The sequence below is a fragment of the Ranitomeya imitator genome, chromosome 4, assembly GCF_032444005.1.
Source record: "Ranitomeya imitator isolate aRanImi1 chromosome 4, aRanImi1.pri, whole genome shotgun sequence".
NCBI lineage: Eukaryota > Metazoa > Chordata > Amphibia > Anura > Dendrobatidae > Ranitomeya > Ranitomeya imitator.
Window position 1 is genome coordinate 362,952,926 of NC_091285.1, and position 24,497 is coordinate 362,977,422.

The window sequence follows — 24,497 nt, forward strand, 5'->3', positions numbered from 1 at the left end:
TCATTTCACTACTGCACACCGCATATTCCAGGGGGTGTATGTGGGCACAGTATGGAGAGCAAACGCGGAAGAAATTTGAGGACAAACTATGAGGAGCGATGGGGATAGATGCGGACACAGTGTGGGGAATGCAGGGAGCTGACACAGTATGGAGAGCGAGGGGAAGAAATCTGAGGACACAGTAAAGGGAGCGATGGGCGAATGGGTGCAGACACAGCTTGGGGAGCGTGGGTGGATAGATTTTAGGACAGTAGGAGGAGAGAAGATACATTTTAGGACCTGTACAGCAGTAACTTGGGAAACAACGACCTTGTACGGAAAGAGCCAGTAAGGTAGTGCGGTCAGTCAATAGAAGTTTTAATATGCTGGAAAACTTTTGAGTTACGTTTGTATTTTTCAATAGCCATAAATAGAGAAGGGGTGCATTATGGGGAGCGGGGGGAGGCTGGATGGGTGCAGACACAGTATGTGGAGGGAGGGGGTATATTTGCGAATACAGTATTAAGAGTGAGGGAGGATTGGTGCAGACACAGTATGAGAAGCGAGATGAGGAACGGTTCAGACACAGTATGTAGAGCAAGGGGGGATGAGTGTGGAAACAATGTGGGGAGTGGAGGGATTGTGGCAGGAGACTATTGAGGGAAATAGTGTGAGGCGACAGTATAAGGATGAGAGAAATGTGAGGGGGACAGAATAGAGATTGGGTATTGTGGGCAGGGTGGTATGGAGAGGGGGCAGCATGATGGGACAGTGTGAGGCCACAGAAAGGCAGGGACAGTATGCCGAGGAGGGGGGATTATGGTGAGGGAGCACTATATAGAGCAGTAGTTATGGTGAACCTACGGCACGCATGCCAGAGAGGGCACGCAGAACCCTCCCTGTGGGCACATGTCACCAGCACCTACTTCAGCAGGATCTGTGTCCTCGGACACACATCCAGCTGAAGTGTATTGCAGAGCATGAACTTGCAGGGTTCGTGAGCAGCAATACATGCTGCTGGCCAATCAGCGGCCAGCAGCTGACTCAGCATAAGTCTGACTGGGCGCATGGCAGTGATGTCATGCACACCTGTCGTTTGGACGCTGAAGTCAGCTGCTGGCTTCAGAAGATGGCACGGCGGGGGATAGGAAGTAAGGTGGGAAGGAATGTTTATTGTGTTGTTTTTCTATGCATTGAGCAACAGCTGTGCCGCCAGGATGGGAGCATATATATCAGGATGGGGGATCAAATACAAGGATGGGGAGCATATATGTGGATTGGGGGAGCATATACATGGATTGGGGGCATATACAAGGATGAGTGAGCATATACATGGATTGATGAAGTATATACAAGGATGTTGGACATATACAAGGATGGGGGCATATGCAAGGATAAGAGAGCATATACAAGGACTGGGAACATATACTAGGATGGACGGAGCATATATATAGATTGGGGAAGCATATACAAGGATGGGAGAGCATATACTACAAGGATAGGAGAGCATATACTACAAGGATGGGGGGGAGCATATACCTCAAAGATGGGGGCACATATACCATAAGAATTGTGGAGCATATACATGGATTGGTGGAGCACATACACGGATTGGGAAAGCATATACATGGATGTAGGAGCATATACCACAAGGATGGAGCAGCATATACACAAGGATGTGGAGCATATACCACAAGGATGAGGAGAGCATATACCAGAAGGATGGGGGAGCATATACCACAAAGATGGGGGGCATATACCACATGGATGAGGAAGCATATACCACAAGGATGGGGTGCATATACCAAGATGGGGTGCATATACCAGGAAGTGGGGGCATATACCAGGATGGGTGGCATGTACAAGGATGAAGGCATATACCAGGATGGGCGGGGGGGAGGGATCATATTCCAAGATAGCATTTTAATTTATATCTACAATCTGGTACCCCTACTCCTGTCTGTGCCTGCTCTCTGTTGCACCGTCTGCTCTCTGATGCCCCTGCTTGCTCTCTGTACGAGTTGTTTTTTCTAAACTAAAACCTCTGTATTCAGATTAAATTGCTGTGTTGGCACTTTGCCATAAATACAGTATATACTCGAGTATAAGCCGACTCAAGTATAAGCCGAGGCACCTACTTTTGCCACGGAAAACTTGTTAAGCTTATTGACTCGAGTATATGCCGAGTATGCATTGTCCCCTCATCCCTGTCCTGCTATGCGTGGCTCCCCCTTCCCTGTCCTGGTATGAATGCCTCCCCATCCCTGTCTGCATGCCTCCCCTGTCCCTGTCATTGTATGCATGCCTCCCCCTTCCCTATCCTTGTATGCATGCCTCCCCTGTTCCGTCCCTGTATGCATTCCTCCCCTGTCCCTGTCATTGTATGCATGCCTCCCCTTCCCTGTCCTGGTATGAATGCCTCCCCCGTTCCATCCCTGTCTGCATCCTCCTTATCCCCTATCCCTGTGTGCATGTTTCATATTGAAAAAAAACCCAAAACATCATACTCACCTACCCAACCCCTGGGTGCTGGAACGGCATCCCTTTCCGGCCGCCGACGCCTGCCTGCAGCTCTTCCTGTGCTCAGCGGTCACGTGGTACCCCTCATTAAGGTGATGAATATGCGCTCCATGCCTATGGGAGTGGAGATGTGTGCATATTCATTACCTTAATGCGCGTTACCACCTGACCGCTGAGCACAGGAATCGCTGGAGGCAGGTGCCGCAGCCGGAACGAGATGCAGTGCCAGCATCCAGGGCGCGGGTAGGTGAGTATGATGTGTGCGCCAGTTCCCGGCACCCGCTGCTCCGCCGGCTTTTTGTACCGTGACTCGTGTATAAGCCGGGGGGGGGGGGGGGCATTTTTAGCACAAAGAAATGTGCTGAAAAACTCGACTTATACACGAGTATATACGGTAAGTGGGTTTTGGGTTGCAGTTTGGTCACTCTGTATCTAAAAGGTTTGCCATCATTGGTATATAGACTGGGCAGTATAGGGGGACACAGTGTAAGAGAACAATGTGAAGATGGGGCCCACTATGAAAGCAGAGGGCAGTCTGGACAGCATGTACCATAAGAGGGACAGCGTGGGGACATATTTTGTGCAGGGAGCACAATGAGGAACAATTATTTATTCAGGGGCTCAGCTTAGAGAAAACATTTTTATTCAGAAGCATGATAATGACACTGCCATTTCTAAGGGTATCGTGTGGAGAGATTGGAGAACATGGAAGTCTGTAGAAATGAGTTGTGGCTGTGAAATGGATGGGCGTCTGGCTAATCTTCATGGCTCACCTTCTTTGAAGTTCTCTATCCCTCTATGTATTCATGCACACTTCTTCATGGCATAACACTTTTTCCACATTGTGCACAAAGTCTTTGATAAATAGCACCATCAGATACACCCTCAGATCATAAAAAGTTGAATCACTACATGTTGCGCTTTTTTTGTGCAAATCACAAGTGGGGCAGCCAGTGTTTCTTGCACCGTAGTCAAAAATGAATTGACGTAGCACGTTCACACCTGTACAGCAGTGCCTTGGGAGACAGCGACCTTGCACAGAAAGTGCTAGTAAGGGGGAGACAGTGGTCTTGTAAAGAAATTGCTGGTAAGACAGTGCAGCCAATCCAATAGAAATGTTAATATAACCGGAGTGTGGAAAACTTTTCACCCACCCTCATATATATTATTAGCCATAAATAAAGAAATAATGCATTTTCTCAAAATCCATTCTTATTGCAAACATGTTAGCTCAGTGTAACGCTGCCATATCCACAAATTCCTATTACTTCTAGCCTTTCTCTCCCTGTGTGGACTGCACATCCATGTCCAGAGCGGACCTTTTTCCATTGTTCCCCAGGGTTCCAGGATATGACACCCCATTGCTTGTTACAGTATAAAGGCACCTTCACACATAACGATTTCGTTAATGATATCGTTGCAACGTCACGCTTTTTGTGACGTTGCAACGATCCCGCTAATGATTTCGTTATGTGTGACAGCGACCAACAATCAGGCCCCTGCTGGGAGATCGTTGGTCGCTGGGGAATGATCAGGACCTTTTTTTGGTCGCTGATCACCCGCTGTCATCGTTGGATCGGCGTGTGTGACGCCGATCCAACGATGTGTTCACTTGTAACCAGGGTAAATATCGGGTTACTAAGCGCGCCCTGCTTAGTAACCCGATATTTACCCTGGTTACCATTGTAAAAGTAAAAAAAAAAAAAAAAACACACTACATACTCACATTCCGATGTCTGTCACGTCCCCCGGCGTCTGCTTCCCTGCACTGACTGTCTGCGCCGGCCGTAAAGCAGAGCACAGCAGTGATGTCACCGCTGTGCTCTGCTTTACGGCCGGCGCTGACACAGTCAGTGCAGGAAGCTGGCGACGGGGGACGTGACAGACATGTGAGTATGTACTGTTTTTTTTTTTTTTTTACTTTTACAATGGTAACCAGGGTAAAAATCGGGTTACTAAGCGCGGCCCTGCGCTTAGTAACCCGATGTTTACACTGGTTACCTGGGGACTTCGGCATTGTTGAAGACAGTTTCAACGATGCCGAAGTCTTCCCCCGGATCATTGGTCGCTGGAGAGAGCTGTCTGTGTGACAGCTCCCCAGCGACCACACAACGACTTACCAACGATCACGGCCAGGTCGTATCGCTGGTCGTGATCGTTGGTAAGTCGTTTAGTGTAACGGTACCTTAAGAGTTGGAGTAAGGATAATAAGCTTACAAAACTGTGCCATTTTGTTTATTGATGGAAGGATGTGTTAGATGCATGGCCTTGATTTACTTTCAAGGGTTTTAGTGTAAAGTAATAAAAGAATGAGGTCACGGTGCAATATTGTTTTTTTCCAGTCTATTTTCATGCTCTGAATATCATGTGTTCATGCTCTCATAGACCTAGAAATTCTTAATGATAATGTCTTTTCCCCTTCAGATATCAGTTGATGGCTTCAGATACATAGTCGATGGTTGCGCGTCACTTCAACACCTCAAAATAAATGACATGTTTACCCTTACAGACAGTTGTCTCACAGTAAGTAAATGTCACTGGGCTTAGGGCCTGTTCACATATTTAGGTTTTTTCAAACTGCAGTGGATTCCATCCTAATTTCCTTATCACATCTACTAACTTATCTATTAACTTCCTAGCTCTAATACATGTGAATGGGGTTTTTGTAATCAATCGCAAGAAGAATGAGTCTATTAATTTTTCATGAAAATTCTGTACCAAAAAGCCACTGATTAGCCCGGTTAACTTCACATCCTTGGCAGAAATAAAGTGCCAGTCTTGGATTTCTGGCGTGGATCCTCCCAGGATAATCTGCCATAGACAAATCTATGATGTTTCAACTCTTTCTTAAGTCAATGACATCCCTTTTCTCCATTTTGTTCCTGATCAAGCTCAGCTCTCTCACATGTGAATATTATTTCTGTTGGGACAAGATTTGGGTTCTGGAGTCACTGGATCTGTATTAACCTCATTCACAGACTGAGTGCATCTGGAAGAAATATGTTCCACTTTGTGTATCAATGTTTCTGAATGTTTTGAGCGTATGGATTTATGTTGGACGGACTCATGTTCTTTTGAAGACATTTGTAGGCATGTAAGCATTTGGGGTCTACAAAGCAAAGACAGATCTGCTACAAATATCACATTGACAATTGCTGGCATTTAACACATACAAATGTTTAATTCATCAGAAGAGAACCCAAGCAGCCGTTGAGAGAAAACATAAAATTGCTACGTGTCAGTAAATTGCATTTATACAGTGTGTCATCAATGTGTTTATTAATATTGGGAATTGGATCAAAGGAGCAGAATACAAATAAGGCTGAATTCACACGTGTGTGTCATAAATGCATATGGAGCATAGAGAGAAGCAGAAGAGAAAGCAGGAAGCACGAGAACGCAAGAATGGAGATCACCCCTCAGAGGTCTAAACCTTGACGTGTGTGCACTACCTATCAACTGATTCATGGTGCCCGATTCACAGGCAGCATAAATCCGGCACTGGCTGGGTTATTGCACACTGTGAGAAGCCGGCCGGGAACTATGCGTCTTGGATATATAGTCAGAGGCAGGTCCGCGGCAGCTTCTCCCCGCAGCGCTTCCCTAGACTGATAGGCTTCTCCCTATTTGTAGAAGGAGGGACCTACTAGTCTAGTGGAATAAGAAGGGAGACGCTAGCAGGGACCGGACTCAGACTAGTCACTCAAGACGCATAGTCCCTGGTTTGGTTTTTTTTTTTTTTTTTTTTTAAATGCCACAGTGTTTCAGAGTAAAACATACAAGACAGTAATATTGCAGCCATTTTATAATTAATGCTGGTTTGGGCATCATGAATCAGCTGACACGTTCCTTTTTAAGGTTACAATGTTATACAGGGTCTGTACCAGCTATATAGGGTATGTACCAGCTATATAGGGTCAGTGCTGATTACACAAGGTCTGTACCAATTATACAGGGTCTGTACTAGTTATACAGGGTCTGTACCAATTATACAGGGTCTGTACCAATTATACAGGGTCTGTACCAATTATATCGGGTCTGTACCAGTTACACAGGGTCTATACCAACTATACAGGGTCTATACCAATTATACAGGGTCTGTACCAGTTATATAGGGTATGTACCAGTTATATAGGGTCAGTGCTGATTACACAGGGTCTGTACCAATTATACAGGGTCTGTACTAGTTATACAGGGTCTGTACCAATTATACAGGGTCTGTAGCAATTATACAGGGTCTGAACCAGTTATATAGGGTCAGTGCTGATTACACAGGGTCTGTACCAATTATACAGAGTCTGTACCAGTTACACAGGGTCTGTACCAATTATATCGGGTCTGTACCAGTTACACAGGGTCTGTACCAATTATACAGGGTCTGTACCAATTATATAGGGTCAGTGCTGATTACACAGGGTCTGTGCCAATTATACAAGGTCTGTACCAATTATACAGGGTCTGTACCAGTTATACAGGGTCTGTACCAGTTATACAGGGTTTGAACCAATTATACTGTGTCTGTGCCAGTTATATAGGGTCCGTACCAGTTATACAGGGTCTCTACCAGTTATACAAGGTCTCTACCAGTTATACAGGGTCTGTACCAGTTATACAGGGTCTGTACCAGTTATACAGGGTATGAACCAACTATACTGTGTCTGTACCAGTTATACAGGGTCTCTACCAGGTTATACAGGGTCTCTACCAGTTATACCGGGTCTGTACCAATTATACAGGTAATGTACCAATTATACAGGGTCTGTATCAGTTATACAGGGTCTGTACCAATTATACTGTGTCTGTACCAGTTATGTAGGGTCTGTACCAGTTATACAGGGTCTGTAAACAGCTAACATAGAAAAAACTCAGAAAAAATACATACCATGAGATACAGCCTTCCCAAAACCCTGTCTAATGACAAATGCACACTTAGGCTACTTTCACACTAGCGTCGGAATTCGGCCCGTCGCATTGCGTCGGGCCGAGATTCCGACGCTAGCGTTGTTAGCGCCGCACAACGGGTGCAGCGGATGCATTCTCCGGCGCATCCGCTGCCCCATTGTGAGGTGCGGGGAGGTGGGGGCGGTCCGTCTGGAGCAAAAAATGTTACATTTAACGTTTTTTGCTCCCAGCAGTCCGCCACAACACGGCGCAACCGTCGCATGACGGTTGCAACGTGTGTCAATACGTCGCAATGCGTCGGTAATGTTACTCTATGGGGCAAAAACGCATCCTGCAAACAACTTTGCAGGATGCGTTTTTCCCCTAAACGACGCATTGCGACATATTAAAAAAAACGCCAGTGTGAAAGTAGCCTTAGCAGGATGCAGCAGGCCTCCACTGATAAGGCTAGGGGCGGCACAGGTGCAAACTACTTGATAAAAACAGCCACCCCCACACCAACCAAACATTGCAGGGGTTGGCTGCCCAGTAGAAAAAATGCACATTGATATAACTCACATAGGACGCCAGTCACACTGATAAGTGTGGTGCACAGTGTCTGGTATGCAACCTATTAATGACGCCCCTTGTATTAACTGCATCCTGCTAAGTGTGCATTTGTCATCAGACAGGGTTTTGGGAAGGCCGTATCTCATGGTATGTATTTTATCTGAGTTTTCTTCTCTGTTAGCTGTTTTTTGATATTAGTGGTAGGACTTGCAAGATTATGAGGACTCTTGACGTTGGGTTGCGGGCTTACTTTATTTTGGCCAAAATATTAAACCCATACCTCATATAGTGAATGTGTTTATCATATGCATACATTTTTTGCACTATATCATATCTTTTTTTTTTTCCAGGATGTGGCCAGGCCTCTTTTTGTTAGTTAGGTTTTTCTGGGGCGTCTGTCATTGTGTGCTCCATATTATAGTGCTGGGCAGCCCGCCTGTTAATACAAGGGGCGTCATTAATAGGTTGCATACCAGACACTGTGCACCACACTTACCAGTGTGACTGGCATCCTATGTGAGTTATATACAGGGTCTGTACCAGATATACAGTATACAGAGTCTGCACCAAATATACAGGGTCTGCACCAATTATACAGGGTTTGCACCAATTATACAGGGTCTGCACCAATTATACAGGGTCTGCACCAATTATACAGGGTCTGCACCAATTATACAGGGTTTGTACCAGTTATACAGGGTCTCTACCAGCTACCCAGGGTCTGCACCAATTATACAGGGTCTGCACCAATTATACAGGGTCTGCACCAATTATACAGGGTCTGCACCAATTATACAGGGTTTGTACCAGTTATACAGGGTCTCTACCAGCTACCCAGGGTCTGCACCAATTATACAGGGTCTGCACCAATTATACAGGGTCTGCGCCAATTATACAGTGTCTGCGCCAATTATACAGGGTCTGCACCAATTATACAGGGTCTGTACCAGATATACAGGGTCTGTACCTGATATTCAGGGTCTGCACCAATTATACAGGGTCTGCACCAATTATACAGGGTCTGCACCAATTATACAGGGTCTGCACCAATTATACAGGGTCTGTACCAGATATTCAGGGTCTGCACCAATTATACAGGGTCTGCACCAATTATACAGGGTCTGCACCAATTATACAGGGTCTGTACCAGATATTCAGGGTCTGCACCAATTATACAGGGTCTGCACCAATTGTACAGGGTCTGCACCAATTATACAGGGTTTGTACCAGTTATACAGGGTCTCTACCAGCTACCCAGGGTCTGCACCAATTATACAGGGTCTGCACCAATTATACAGGGTTTGTACCAGATATACAGGGTCTGTACCAGATATACAGGGTCTGCACCAATTATACAGGGTCTGCACCAATTATACAGGGTATGCACCAATTATACAGGGTCTGCACCAATTATACAGGGTCTGTACCAATTATACAGGGTTTGTACCAGATATTCAGGGTCTGCACCAATTATACAGGGTCTGCACCAATTATACAGGGTCTGTACCAGATATACAGGGTTTGTACCAGTTATACAGGGTCTCTACCAGCTACCCAGGGTCTGCACCAATTATACAGGGTCTGCACCAATTATACAGGGTCTGCGCCAATTATACAGTGTCTGCGCCAATTATACAGGGTCTGCACCAATTATACAGGGTCTGTACCAGATATACAGGGTCTGTACCTGATATTCAGGGTCTGCACCAATTATACAGGGTCTGCACCAATTATACAGGGTCTGCACCAATTATACAGGGTCTGCACCAATTATACAGGGTCTGCACCAATTATACAGGGTCTGTACCAGATATTCAGGGTCTGCACCAATTATACAGGGTCTGCACCAATTATACAGGGTCTGCACCAATTATACAGGGTCTGCACCAATTATACAGGGTCTGTACCAGATATTCAGGGTCTGCACCAATTATACAGGGTCTGCACCAATTGTACAGGGTCTGCACCAATTATACAGGGTTTGTACCAGTTATACAGGGTCTCTACCAGCTACCCAGGGTCTGCACCAATTATACAGGGTCTGCACCAATTATACAGGGTTTGTACCAGATATACAGGGTCTGTACCAGATATACAGGGTCTGCACCAATTATACAGGGTCTGCACCAATTATACAGGGTATGCACCAATTATACAGGGTCTGCACCAATTATACAGGGTCTGTACCAATTATACAGGGTTTGTACCAGATATTCAGGGTCTGCACCAATTATACAGGGTCTGCACCAATTATACAGGGTCTGTACCAGATATACAGGGTTTGTACCAGTTATACAGGGTCTCTACCAGCTACCCAGGGTCTGCACCAATTATACAGGGTCTGCACCAATTATACAGGGTATGCACCAATTATACAGGGTCTGTACCAGATATACAGGGTCTGTACCAGATATACAGGGTCTGCACCAATTATACAGGGTCTGCACCAATTATACAGGGTCTGCACCAATTATACAGGGTCTGCACCAATTATACAGGGTCTGCACCAATTATACAGGGTCTGCACCAATTATACAGGGTCTGTACCAGATATACAGGGTCTGTACCAGATATACAGGGTCTGCACCAATTATACAGGGTCTGCACCAATTATACAGTGTTTGTACCAGATATACAGGGTCTGCACCAATTATACAGGGTCTGCACCAATTATACAGGGTCTGCACCAATTATACAGGGGCTGCACCAATTATACAGGGTCTGCACCAATTATACAGGGTTTGTACCAGATATACAGGGTCTGCACCAATTACACAGGGTCTGCACCAATTATACAGGGTCTGTACCAGTTACACAGGGTCTGTACCAATTATACAGTTCACTACCAATTCCTCACAATTTTCAAGATCTCAAACACAAAGTTGCTCTGCTCATCGCAATACAAATACTTCACAAAATATATGGAAACATTGTAGAACTTTTCATTAGAGGAGTTGTAGTGGAGTCAATATTGGTGGACTGACTATTCTATTTGTAGAAGAAATGAAGCGATAATTAAGACCACATTTATACACCAATCCAATTGACTAGGAACTCTCTGGAGTTTTTCACTTACCCCATGTTGCAGAAAATGTAATACTTATTGAGAGTTTAGAAGAAGCTCAGAATTCAAATAGTAAAGATATGAAGTCTGTACACAGAGCCAAATAGATGAATTATGACATGTTTTCTGGAAGACGCCTTTGTGTAAAGCCATAAATTTTGTGCTGGGTTTGCATACTTCCTAGGAAAAGGCTAAGTGCATAGTGCGAATGTTCCAATCTTCAATAGCCTGTATTCATTTTTATTACGCTTGGTGGAATATATGAAAGCTTTCTATAGTGGTCAGTCATATACAGTATTTCTTATGTTTCTGCCATAAAATGACAATGAGCCTCATGTATCTGAGCTGAGAGAAGAGTGTTTGTTGCCCTAGCACAGTTCATTTGAAATCTTTTGCCAGAGTTGCTATCCTAGTGCCCTGGGCTGTTTGAGTATAGGGAGCCTGTGTTCGCTATAATCCTGCTTCCCGTGTAGCTCCATTCTATAGATGAGCCGTGTATGTAGATATCAGTGTCTGCAGACCATCCAGAGAGCTTTAGTGTAAGGGTTCGCTCACACCAGCGTATATATCAGACTAGTACTATCCGATATTTATCAGATGGTACTCGGTCCAATGTTACTCAATGGGGCAGTGGTGATGTAAGATTTTTTTCACTGACAGAATCTGTCAGTAAACAAAATCACAACATGGTGTAATTTCATTTTGAAATTGGAAGCCACTTGCCCAATAAAGTCTATGGGTGCTGTCCGATTTCCGCAGACTCACAGAATGGAGAAGATGGAGACATTTTATTCTCCACCTTCTCCTCACTGTGTGCTACAGTTCTCTCAGATAGGAGAGAATATGATCACACTGTGCTGACACTCAGATCAAACTCTGATCAGAGTATAATTTGCATAATCAGCCTGATTCTCTCAAATCTTTCATTCTGACTGTAGTCTTAACAAGTATTTATACTGTACCACTACTCCTCACAATCCTTGAAAACCTAAATGTTTCTTTCATCTTTACAACTTATTCAAAAATCTTGGACTTTTGTTATTTTTTATATTCAAATTGGAAAACCATAAAGTGAATCATGTCTACAGCTATTCCCGCTCAGAATACGGACATGAACACATTTGCAACATTTACTGTGAACTATAAATTTGTCATCTACAATCATAATGATTTTTTAATACACCACTATCACTAAGAACTCTGGACACTGTAAAAAGTCCCTTAATTTTACAAACGCTAAATTGATTGTTGGAAACTCTGATCACATGCATCATTTAAAGAGGTTGTCCACTACCCGCACAACCCCTTCTCAGTCACCATGTTTCCTCAATGTAAATTAATAACAGCTATACTTCTCTCCAGTGCCGGCGCTCTTCCAGTGGTGTCAGCACTTGCTCTCCCAGAGCTTGCATGACATTGTTATATCATGGGATCCCTGCTGCCAATGTCATGCAAGCTCTGGGAGAGCAAGTGCCAACACCACTGGAAGAGCGCCGGGACCGGAGAGGATTATATATGTTGTTATTTTATAAGGGGGATATAGTGATTGAGAAGGAGTTGTCCAAGTAGTGAACAACATCTTTAGCAATGCAAATAGTCTGACCATCACATATGAAGGTAGTATATAGTATCAGTCAAAAGTTTGGACGTACTTGTTCATTGGTTTTCTTATTAGAATGTGGACATGGTACATTCAGACTGAAGGCAGCAAAATCATGGAGGAAAACATATGGAAAGAAGTAGTAAGAAGGCACGTGTAAATCAAGCCAGAATGTTTATTGAACCTTAAATTACTCAAAATGCTCCAATTTTACTGTTATGACAGCATGACATTCTCTCAGGCAGTTTCAGCAGGTCGTCAACTGGAATGGCTCTCTGTAACAGTCTTGAAGAAGTTCCCAGAGGGCTTGAGCTCTTGTCTGCTTTTCCTTCATTCTGTGATAAAACTCATCCCATATCATATAAACCTATAAATATGACACAAAACGACAATGTATTATAAAATGTTATATTCATTAATCACATATTAAAAACAATAAAAAACATCAAGGGAAAAATAGCCTCAAAGTACAGACTATCTGAGTATCTCAATGTAGTAAGTAATCACTTGATCTATGTGCAATGCTGTGTAAATACACTTATTACTTAGTTAGTGTGACATGACAGACATGAAAGACATAATGGTTAGATGCTGACCCCACAGTTACTGCACGTGCCCGACGCGCGTTTCGCCTACTGATTTGTTTTTCATGTCTTTTTGTGCTCCTTATATGCTGTGTCCATCTGACACTTGAATGGCTCTATTTGCTGTTACCATTATTTTCGTGCACACTACAATTATATAGCATTTACCACTATATATATTTTACGTTTTATTACTATTTATTGGATAATGTATGCTGCTAGGAATATGTATTATATTCTTCACTGCACATGAGCCTTTTATATTTAATACAAATTGGATATTACATTTGTGCACAGAATCGCACCACCTACTGTAAGTATTAAGTGTGTGCATACACAGCATTGCACATAGATCGACTGACTACTTATCGGTGAACCCGAACAGTAAAGTTTGTACATGACAGCGCGGCAAGCACTGCTTCTGATCATTGGTGAAATCATCCCCGCCGGTCAGAGAGCCGCGGTCGCCACATTGTCAAAAGACAGCGTGAGCGCTCAGCTGTGTTGGAAGGCATAAAGTTTACCTCCGGTCACTGGTGTCAGCGGATGGAACTACCGCTCCCACCTGGCGCCTGCTGCCGCTAATAACAGAGAGAGCAGGAGGAGCGGATGGTGTATTCCTGCACTGTAAATAAAAAATAAAACTGCGTGGGTTCCCCTGTACTTTTGATAAGCAGCCAGGCATAACTCACAGCTGGGTGCTGCAACCCTCAGCTGTTAGTTTCAATAAGGCTGGTTATCAAGAATTGAGGGGTCCCCACGCCATATTTTTTAATTATTTAAATAAATAATTAAAAAAAACGGTGTGGAGTTCCCCCCATCCACCAGCCTTGCTAAAGCAGACAGCTGGGGGCTGGTGTTCTCAGGCTGGTAAGGGGCCATGGATATTAGCCCCTACCAGCCTAAAAATAGCAGCCCGCAACCGCCCAAGAAAAGGTGCATCTATTAGATGCGCCAATTCTGGCACTTTGCCTGGCTCTTCCCACTTGCCCTGTTGCGATGGCAAGTGGGGTTAATATTTGTGGGGTTGATGTCACCTTTGTATTGACACCTATCCATTACTAATCCTATAGTTACATGGTAAATAAAGACACAGCCAGAATAAAGTCCTTTATTAGAAATAAAAACAAAACACACTTTTTATTTAAAAACAACAAACACAACTATACTCCCAAAAACCTATTCCCCCGAAGCCCTCGTCTACTGTAAGAAAACAAAAATAAAAAACAACAATATCCCTCACTTATCCGTCGTTCTGTCCCACACCGTAATCAATGTCTGGTGGAAAAACAGTTTTCAACCTGAATGGTGCCAAGATGCGACTTTCCAGGCTGAGAATCACTGGTGAATGAGCTACTGCTAGTGCAGACTCAGAATGAGCTGCTGCTAGTGCGTTTCCAGCCGGGCTGAACTGTGGTGACCTCGGTGAGATCCCCGCTAGCACTGTGAGAGTCATGTCATCTGCTGGTGTAGGTCCACTGTGTTTTATCAAGACCAAAGTCAGCGCAGCCATCTGCCAGGAAATTTTAGAGCACTTCATGCTTCCCTCTGCCAACAAGCATTTTGGAGATGGAAATGTCATTCTCCAGCACGACTTGGCACCTGTCCACACTGCCAAAAGTACCAATATCTGGTTTAAAAACAACAGTATCACTGTGCTTGATTGGCCAGCAAACTAGTCTGACCTTAACCCCATAGAGAATCTGTGGAGTATTGCCAAGAGGAAGATGAGACACCAGACCCAACAATGCAGACAAGCTGAAGGCTGCTATCAAAGCACCCTGGGCTTCCATAACACCTCAGCAGCGTCACAGGCTGATCGCCTCCATGCCACGCCGCATTGATGCAAAAGGAGCCCCAACCACGTACTGAGCGCATTTACTGAACATACATTTCAGTAGGCCAACATTTCGTATTTTAAAATCATTTTTCAGTCTGATGTTATAAAGTATTCTAATCTACTGAGATAATGACTTTTGGGTTTTCATTGGCTGTAAGCCATAATCATCAACATTAACAGAAATAAACATGTGAAATAGATCACTCTGTCTGTAATGACTCTATATAATATATGATTTTCACTTTTTGTATTGAAGAACTGAAATAAATTAACTGTATATATGATTTGATTTCTATTATTCAATATATAATATATAACAAAGCTTATCAAAAAATATAATGAATGGAAATATATAGTCAGTACCTAAAATAACAACCCAGTGTTCAAAAAGAGGTATAGACACAAGTAAAGTACTTACCGTACATTGTTATATGAAGAAAATGTAATGTAGCATGTGATCCCGGCGCCCCAACGTGCGTTTCACCTCAGCTGTGTCTATACTTATTTTTCTAATACTAGGCGCACACATTGTTTGTTTTGTAGTGAGGTAAATTCACCGCACACTCTTATGTTGAACGAATGCGACATGTTGCATTCATAATTCGCTTTTTATGCTTAATCTGAGCCTATGTCAACCTGCACTTGAATTTTGAAATAAAAAGAAATTGCATTCAGCACAAGAGCGTATGGTGTATTTAGCTCACTTGATGTCCCTCCACCTCGCCTCTACTACTGTGCGCACGCCAATCCTCCTCTATCGTTTGTTTTGTAGACTTTGCTTGAGAAGTGCCAAAACATTGTTTCTATATCTCTGCTGGGGTCTCCACATCTTTCTGATGCAGCTTTCAAAATCCTGGCACAAGGACGAAAGCTGGTAAAATTCAGGATTGAAGGTACTACAACCCAAATTGTTCTGTAGTTTACCTACTTATGCCCTAAAATTTCAGTAATATCTCATTTTGTTTCTAACAGGAAACAGTCGCATTACTGATGGCAGCATTAAGGCAATTAGCAGATGCAGTCCAAACCTGAACCACATTTATGTTGCCGATTGCCAAAAAATTACTGATATCAGTCTTAAGAATCTTGCATCACTGAAGAATATAGCTGTGTTGAATGTAGCAGACTGCATCAGGTAACATCACATCACGGCTGGTTATCATGAGTTAATAGGGAATCTGTCACCAGAGCAGCATAATATGAAGACTGAGACCGTGATTCCAGTCATGTGTCACTTGGTCTGCTGGGTGTCATTTTTATTGTTTTATCACCTGTAGATTATCACTCTCGGATTACTTGGACTGCAGCCAAGTAGCCCAACCACACCATCACCACTGCACAGTGCATGCAGAAAGCTGTCAATCAATGATGTGGGTGGGGTTATACAGAGCTCAGCATCCCCCCCACACACTCCTCCTGCTAAGGGCCATAACTTTTTTATTTTTCAGTCCGCATATGAGGGCTTATTTTGAAGGCATATCTGTACTTTTAAATGACAGCATTTATCGGTAAACGGAAAAAAATTCTAAGTGCGGTGAAATTGCAGAAAAAAAGCCCACAATTCTGACCTTGTTTTTTGGGGGGAATTGTTTTCACAGAGCACATTATGCAGTAAAAAGGATCTCACATTATGACTCCTCGTCAGTACAATTATGACTATACCAAACTTGTCCATTTTTTTAATTTTAGTAGTGAGAAACAAATGGAAATTTGTAAAAAAAAAATATATAATTTTTGTATTGTCGCCATTTTACAAAGCCCATAATGTTTTCATATTTTGAGTGGTGGACCTGTGTTCCAGCTTGTTTATTGTGGGGCGAGCTCATATTTTTATTGGTGCCATTTTGGGAAAAATATGACAATTTTAATAATTCTTACAGCATTTTTTACAGCAACTAAAAAAAATCCGCAACATTGGCATTTACTCAGGGGACTAGAACTTTTACTATATAGAGTACCCAGTATAAATGAGTTCACTACCATTAAAAAGTAAGGTGTTGTTTAATATCTAGAATTAATACAGCAGAAAAGGGGCAGCAGCGCTTACCTGCCCAGGTCTCGGAACAAATGCATCAGGATGCAGCAAACCCATAGAGTAAAGATGGCGGCAACCCAGGTGCAAAATACTAATAAGACAACCACTCTCAGCCTGCCAATTCATGGAGGGGGTGACTGCTCAGTATATGATTACACCAAAGAGGCTTGTGTAGGGCACTGTTAACATGCAGGTAATGTACAGTGTCTGGTTTACAGCCTATGGCCACGTTCACACGTTCAGTTTTGATCAGTATTTTACCTCAGTATTTGTAAAGTACAAATCACAATCACAATACACATCCCAACGCTCCATATACACCCCTGATGAAGGCGGTTTCCGAAATGCGCGTCAGGGTGGACACCACTGACTTCTCATATCTTGAACCTATATGTACTACTATCATTGTATATACGGTAATTTGATGTACTACCAATTACGAGACCTCCATTTTTGAATTAGAACTTTATTTATATTCCTCTGGCTCCTATGATATTAAGTATTTATACCTTATACATTTTATTTATTTGGGACGTGTTTAGTGGTATTTCCAATAGCTCCATGCATGTAAACTTCATTAATTGTGAATACTATACATACCACCCTCCCCTTTCTGGACTTTAGTATTTTTTCCTTGGTGTGCGCTCCTTGATTTGGTCGGTGTTTCTTCTCTCCAATTTGGGTCTGATGTCTTTTATGTGTAGATAATATATTATATATCCTATTAATTATAATAATACTATATGGTAATCCTCCACAATGAACCAATCCGTGTTTCCTGTCCTTCTAATAGCAGTGTGTCTGAGATTGAAGTCCTCCAACTATAAGTAATGACATTGTTTTTCAGAACGATGCTGGGAGTCTACACAATTTTATGTACCACTTAATAAATATGACTTTTATATATAACAGTTGTCAAGTTACCATTGTCCAAATGTAATTCATTTTCTTTTCCAGGATCAGTGACCCAGGGGTACGACAAGTTGTAGAAGGCCCTTCCGGAAACAAGATAAGAGAACTGAATCTAACAAACTGTCTACGCGTCAGTGACTTATCGCTTCTCAGAATAACGCAAAAGTAAGGGCAATTAAATTAGTTCAATCTCATTATGTTTATATTCTAAATATCTGTTTCAAATCTTTGTTCACTGCTGTATGAACAAGGGGAAGTGTTATGTAATGTGAGTGACACAACGGGTAACATATAGGGGTAGTAAGCACCAGCTGTGTATACACTAACTCAGAAGTGCTGATCGATATGCCAAGGAGCATTTATGTCAACACTTAATAAACTGTCCTTGTACGTTCCCTACGCGACATGCAGGTTCATCAGGGGACACAAGGAAAAAATACGGATGAGGTCGACTTATGTTCACTAAACATTACCCCAAAAATACAGGAAAAGCAATTTATTCCAGAAAGGTTGTTGTAGGAATGATGTGATTGGTTGCCATCAGGGCATAACTAAATATAGACAAAACCTAAAATAGAAATAAAAGTAAGTAAAAAGCAATAATGCATATAAATAAATAGTGTACCTAGTAAATACAGTTTTTGAGTAAAAAAAATACATAAAAGCCATCCCACCAACGCCAAGGTGTACCCTGTTGGGATGGTCTTAACATCTAGTATTAGAACCGTACCATGTGTCAAAAATGACCTCAATATGATTAAGGGCCGAGCAGGACCGAGGCCCAACTCTGCACACCCAGCAATGGGAAGACATATAAACGTAATGCCCAGCTCAAAAAAAAAGGGAGGCCATGCCCTTGTGAGCACTGAGTCTACACTTTGCATGTATACCAACTTATACTCTAGTTCATTTCTTTCATTTTTTTTTTATAAATACTTATAAGTATCATTGAGCATAGATTAACTGCACTATTGAGCTCAGATGACATCATATAGCTCAAAGGGGTAAGTGAATACAACCATATGATGTCCGGTAACTGGATTAGATGAAGGAGTCTGGCAAGGATTTTCATTTACACTCAAGATTATTGTGAACGAGTGTTTTTAGGAATGCTCACTTCATAATAATCTTGCCGTTTTAAAATGCTGCCGATCACTTGTTAGTCAGGTGAAATGGTCTTCACTTTTTTTTTACACTTCACAATTTTTATGCGTATAATCAGTTTGCCCCCCCCCAAAAAAATGGACATAAAAAATAGCCCATAGACTTTAATGGGTAAGTGTTCTATTTGTGAACAACGCAGATAGAACGTGCACGTGAGGCACTGGTTAGGCCTCATTCAGACCACCGTGAATTTTCTCGTACGTAAAAACACGGACCGTTGCTCAGTGTGTCAGTGATTTTTCATTGATGAAAAAATTAAAATAAAATTACATTTCAAGGCTTTTCATATGCATTATAATGTTAATCAAGGACAGCATGCAAATTGCACACAGATGCCATCTGTGCGCTGTCCGAGATTTTCATATGCGTTACGTTTTGATCTATGACTCGGATCAATGCGTTACGTTTTGATCTATGACTCGGTTCAATAACGGACATGTTGTCGTGAATTTTTCACATGTACATGTGAACAGCCCTGTAAACCACTATGGGTATGTGTTCTGCCGATGAAAAACTGAGATATAACACATCCGTGACTCAAGGATGTTCAACTTAGGCTCAAGTCCTGCAGCAGAAGATCTATGAAATGTTCTCCGACCATTCACGTCTATTAGACATCTCCCTGCATACAGCTGAACCACAGGGCGTCATAATAAAAGCTCATAATATGGAAAGGTGGTCCAAAGCATCTTAGATTGGGTTTCACTGCATTAGCAGTTTTTTTAAATAATAAATCTTTATGAATCATATAAAAAATGATTATTTTTAAGGGAATCTGTCATGTCCTTAAATGTTATTGGGTATCTCCCTTTGACACCCCCGCTACTCCTGATAGCGCTTCCACGTGTCTGTTTTTGATGTTCTTGTATACTCGGGCCAGCCATAACTCACACATGGCCTCAGCTTTGCTCTAGACCTGGGGTTTGTACAGGTCTAATTCTTCTTCTGTACTGCTACATACTTAGGCAGTTAACTGGTTCATGCAGCTTTACATGAACACCCGAGCCTTACACTATGGCTGGTCCGAATAACTAAAGCAATTGTTACCATCCACCTCTCGTGTCTCCCCTTTTCCTCATAGTTTGTAAGCTTGCGAGCAGGGCCCTCATTCCTCCTGGTATCTGTTTTGAACTGTATTTCTGCTATGCTGTAATGTATATTGTCTGTACAAGTCCCCTCTATAATTTGTAAAGCGCTGCGGAATATGTTGGCGCTATATAAATAAAAATTATTATTATTATTCTTCATCTTAATGATCCCTTCTCTCTCTGATCGTACACAAATACCCTACACCTCATTTTCTTGTACTTAATTCCATGTTCCTTGGTTTGTATATCTAAGGGTACAGGGAGTTTGCTGTTCTCTATCCTTTTCTAATAGTATCGGCTATTATGCTGACTTAATGAGGACATATTTCCTCCTGATTGGAATTTTGTATGGCTATCATAAGACTATACTGTATATATGATTTTACATGAAGGGATCCTTTATATTTCTATTTCCTTTATATACGGAATATTACCTTTGGAGATCTGCATGCTGGATTTACTAGCAATAATCTGGTCTACTGTTGAACAATAGGTGTAATTTGTGTAATTATCTTTAACTTTTAAATATTTTTAAAGACTGTTTTATGGTGTTTAATGAAATATATACTTTTATTTAATATTCAGGCGTGATCATCGTTTACGTACTTTTCTCCTGGTAACCGCTATTGGCATGCAGATATGGGGTTAATCTGCATGTTAGTAGAGTTATAAAGTTGCCCAGTCGTCATACTTTAAAAAAAAACAACAAAAAAAAAAAAAAACAAGGAGCCAGGAGAAACTAAACTTTATTCCTCTCAGCAGCCTCCAGCTGTCAGTCATAGAGGAGTGCCGGCGAGGCATCAGTACATAGTGAGTGGCAGATGTAAGCACACCGTCTCTGTACTGATACACCGCAGAGTGAGCTGTCAGTCAATGTGCCGGGGCATGCTTACAGCCGCCACTCACTATATACTGAGTTGTGACTGACAGCCAGAGGCCCTAACATGCATCTATGACTGAAAGCCGGAAGCTGCCAGAAGTAATAAAGTTAATTTTCTCCTGGTAACCAGGCTTTCAGGACGATGGACAGTCAGATTTAGAACGCCATTAACCTGCAGATTAACCACATACCAACATGTTAACAGCATTTGAGGACATGACAAATTACCTTTAAAGCGTTATGAAATTTTAATTTTCCAATTTAAATCCCTCATCACAACTTTCCCCTCCCACCCAAGAGAGGGGAAAAGAAAATGCCTGTTACACCTCCAGGTACATCTGTTTACTGTGAATACTACGGTATGTATTATGACAGTACTGTGAAATTGGCTCCATATTTGTGGGTGTAGAAATCAGTTCAGTGTGATTTGCTTTGGACGCACATTGATGCCTCTGATGTCATGTTCAGTCTTGCCAGTTTTGCAGACATTCACTCCACTTTTCAGCCAAAACTGAATTTCTGGAGTAAATTTTATAGGGTGTTTTTTCTTGCTCACTATGCATTTTGGACTGATAGGAACGGTTTGTAGAAATGTTGGTATTTGAAACATTACCATGGCCTTAAAAGCACACATTGTTGATAGCATAAATTATTTAATTTGACCGAGATTATAGAAATAATGTGCTCTGGACAGATGTCTTCAACCTTTAATATTTAGCTCATACACCAATTATGTGTTATTTCTTTATAATCTTTGGATTGGGAAGTGGACGTAACCTCTGGACCCTTTGAATGCAATTTACCCTTTAACCACCTTACTTTACAACTTTGTACATGTGATTGCAGGAGCACAAGGGTATTCCAATGCATCGTAATAAATCAAATTGTAAACATTTCTTTGTAGAAAACAAAATTGTGTAATAAAAAAAATCTTAATTCTTTTTTACTGCTAGAAAAAAATTATACTAAAGCCTGAAACACCCCGAAACATAAGAAATAGATTAAACAGATGTATACATGGCACTGTATAGGCATGTCTTACTACATATGTTTTTGCTGAGTATCCTTTTCCTAATTGTAGATGTCATAATCTCAACTTTCTGAGCCTCCGTTACTGTGAAAATGTGACCGATTCTGGCATTGAGCTCCTTGGGAATATGACTTCACTTATTTCCATAGATATTTCTGGGACGAGCATTACAGACCAAGTAAGTATAATTGGTCACCGCCATAATTACTGCAATACAGCTTAAACATGCAGAGAATGATTAAGAAGGGATGAAGGCTTCCAAAATGAAGTCAGGACATGTGGGGTCAAGCTATTTTCTGCTCAAATTAAAACCAGGTTTGGAGAGATAGGAGCAGTGCACAGCCAAGATGGAGACCGTCATACCCCCTTATGTGTAATGATAATACATGTACAGTACAGACCAAAAGTTTGGACACACCTTCTCATTTAAAGATTTTTCTGTATTTTCATGACTATGAAAATTGACATTCACACTGAAGGCATCAAAACTATGAATTAACACATGTGGAATTATATACTTAACAAATAAGTGTGAAACAACTGAAATTATATCTTATATTCTAGGTTCTTCAAAGTAGCCACCTTTTGCTGTGATGACGGCTTTGCACACTCTTGGCATTCTTTTGATGAACTTCAAGAGGTAGTCACCAGGAATGGTCTTCCAACAATCTTGAAGGAGTTCCCAGAGATGCTTAGCAATTGTTGACCCTTTTGCCTTCACTCTGCGGTCCAGCTCACCCCAAACCATCAAGATTTGGTTTAGGTCTGGTGACTGTGGAGGCCAGGTCATCTGGCGTAGCACACCATCACTCCATCACTCTCCTTCTTGGTCAAATAGCCCTTACACAGCCTGGAGGTGTGTTTGGGGTCATTGTCCTGTTGAAAAATAAATGATGGTCCAACTAAACGCAAACCGGATGGAATAGCATGCCGCTGCAAGATGCTGTGGTAGCCATGCTGGTTCAGTATGCCTTCAATTTTGAATAAATCCCCAACAGTGTCACCAGCAAAGCACCCCCACACCATCACACCTCCTCCTCCATGATTCACGGTGGGAACCAGGCATGTAGAGTCCATCCGTTCACCTTTTCTGCGTCGCACAAAGACACTGTGGTTGGAACCAAAGATCTCAAATTTGGATTCATCAGACCAAAGCACAGATTTCCACTGGTCTAATGTCCATTCCTTGTGTTCTTTAGCCCAAACAAGTCTCTTCTGCTTGTTTCCTGTCCTTAGCAGTGGTTTCCTAGCAGCTATTTTACCATAAAGGCCTGCTGCACAAAGTCTCTTCTTAACAGTTGTTGTAGAGATGTGTCTGATGCTAGAACTCTGTGTGGCATTGACCTGGTCTCTAATCTGAGCTGCTGGTTACCTGCGATTTCTGAGGCTGGTGACTCAGATAAACTTAACCTCAGAAGCAGAGGTGACTCTTGGTCTTCCTTTCCTGGGGCGGTCCTCATGTGAGCCAGTTTCTTTGTAGCGCTTGATGGTTATTGCCACTGCACTTGGGGACACTTTCAAAATTTTCCCAATTTTTCGGACTCACTGACCTTCATTTCTTAAAGTAATGATGGCCATTCGTTTTTCTTTCCTTAGCTGCTTTTTTCTTTCCATAATACAAATTCTAACAGTCTATTCAGTAGTCAATCAGCTGTGTATCCACCAGACTTCTGCACAACACAACTGATGGTCCCAACCCCATTTATAAGGTAAGAAATCCCACTTATTAAACCTGACAGGGCACACCTGTGAAGTGAAAACCATTCCCGGTGACTACCTCTTGAAGCTCATCAAGAGAATGCCAAGAGTGTGCAAAGCAGTCATCAAAGCAAAAGGTGGCTACTTTGAAGAACCTAGAATATAAGACATAATTTCACTTGTTTCACACTTTTTTGTTAAAGGGACACTGTCACCTGAATTTGGAGGGAACAATCTTCAGCCATGGAGGCGGGGTTTTGGGCTTTTTGATTCACCCTTTCTTTACCCGCTGGCTGCATGCTGGCTGCAATATTGGATTGAAGTTCATTCTCTGTCCTCCATAGTACACGCCTGCGCAAGGCAAGATTGCACCTGGAGGACAGAGAATGAACTTCAATCCAATATTGCAGCCAGCATGCAGCCAGCGGGTAAGGAAAGGGTGAATCAAAAACCCCAAAACCCCGCCTCCATGGCTGAAGATTGTTCCCTCCAAATTCAGGTGACAGTGTCCCTTTAAGTATATAATTCCACATGTGTTAATTCATAGTTTTGATGCCTTCAGTGTGAATGTATAATTTTCATAGTCAAGAAAATACAGAAAAATCTTTAAATGAGAAGGTGTGTCCAAACTTTAGGTCTGTACTGTACGAGA

At 42.2% G+C, this 24,497-nt stretch overlaps 2 protein-coding genes across 2 annotated transcripts in view; one reads left to right on the plus strand and one right to left on the minus strand.

Moving 5' to 3' along the window:
* The window catches only part of FBXL13 (F-box and leucine rich repeat protein 13), a 395,640-nt gene that overhangs the window by 301,121 nt on the left and 70,022 nt on the right, over nt 1-24,497 (plus strand). Inside the window, exons 13-17 of the mRNA XM_069765120.1 lie at nt 4,924-5,022; nt 15,811-15,931; nt 16,011-16,173; nt 18,031-18,150; nt 22,199-22,325. Of these exons, the coding sequence (XP_069621221.1) occupies nt 4,924-5,022; nt 15,811-15,931; nt 16,011-16,173; nt 18,031-18,150; nt 22,199-22,325 (630 nt within the window). The remainder of the gene's footprint in view (nt 1-4,923; nt 5,023-15,810; nt 15,932-16,010; nt 16,174-18,030; nt 18,151-22,198; nt 22,326-24,497) is intronic.
* The window catches only part of FAM185A (family with sequence similarity 185 member A), a 193,043-nt gene continuing 181,321 nt past the window's right edge, over nt 12,776-24,497 (minus strand). The window contains exon 9 of the transcript XR_011320747.1: nt 12,776-12,981. The gene's annotated coding sequence lies outside the window, so the exon portion shown is untranslated. The remainder of the gene's footprint in view (nt 12,982-24,497) is intronic.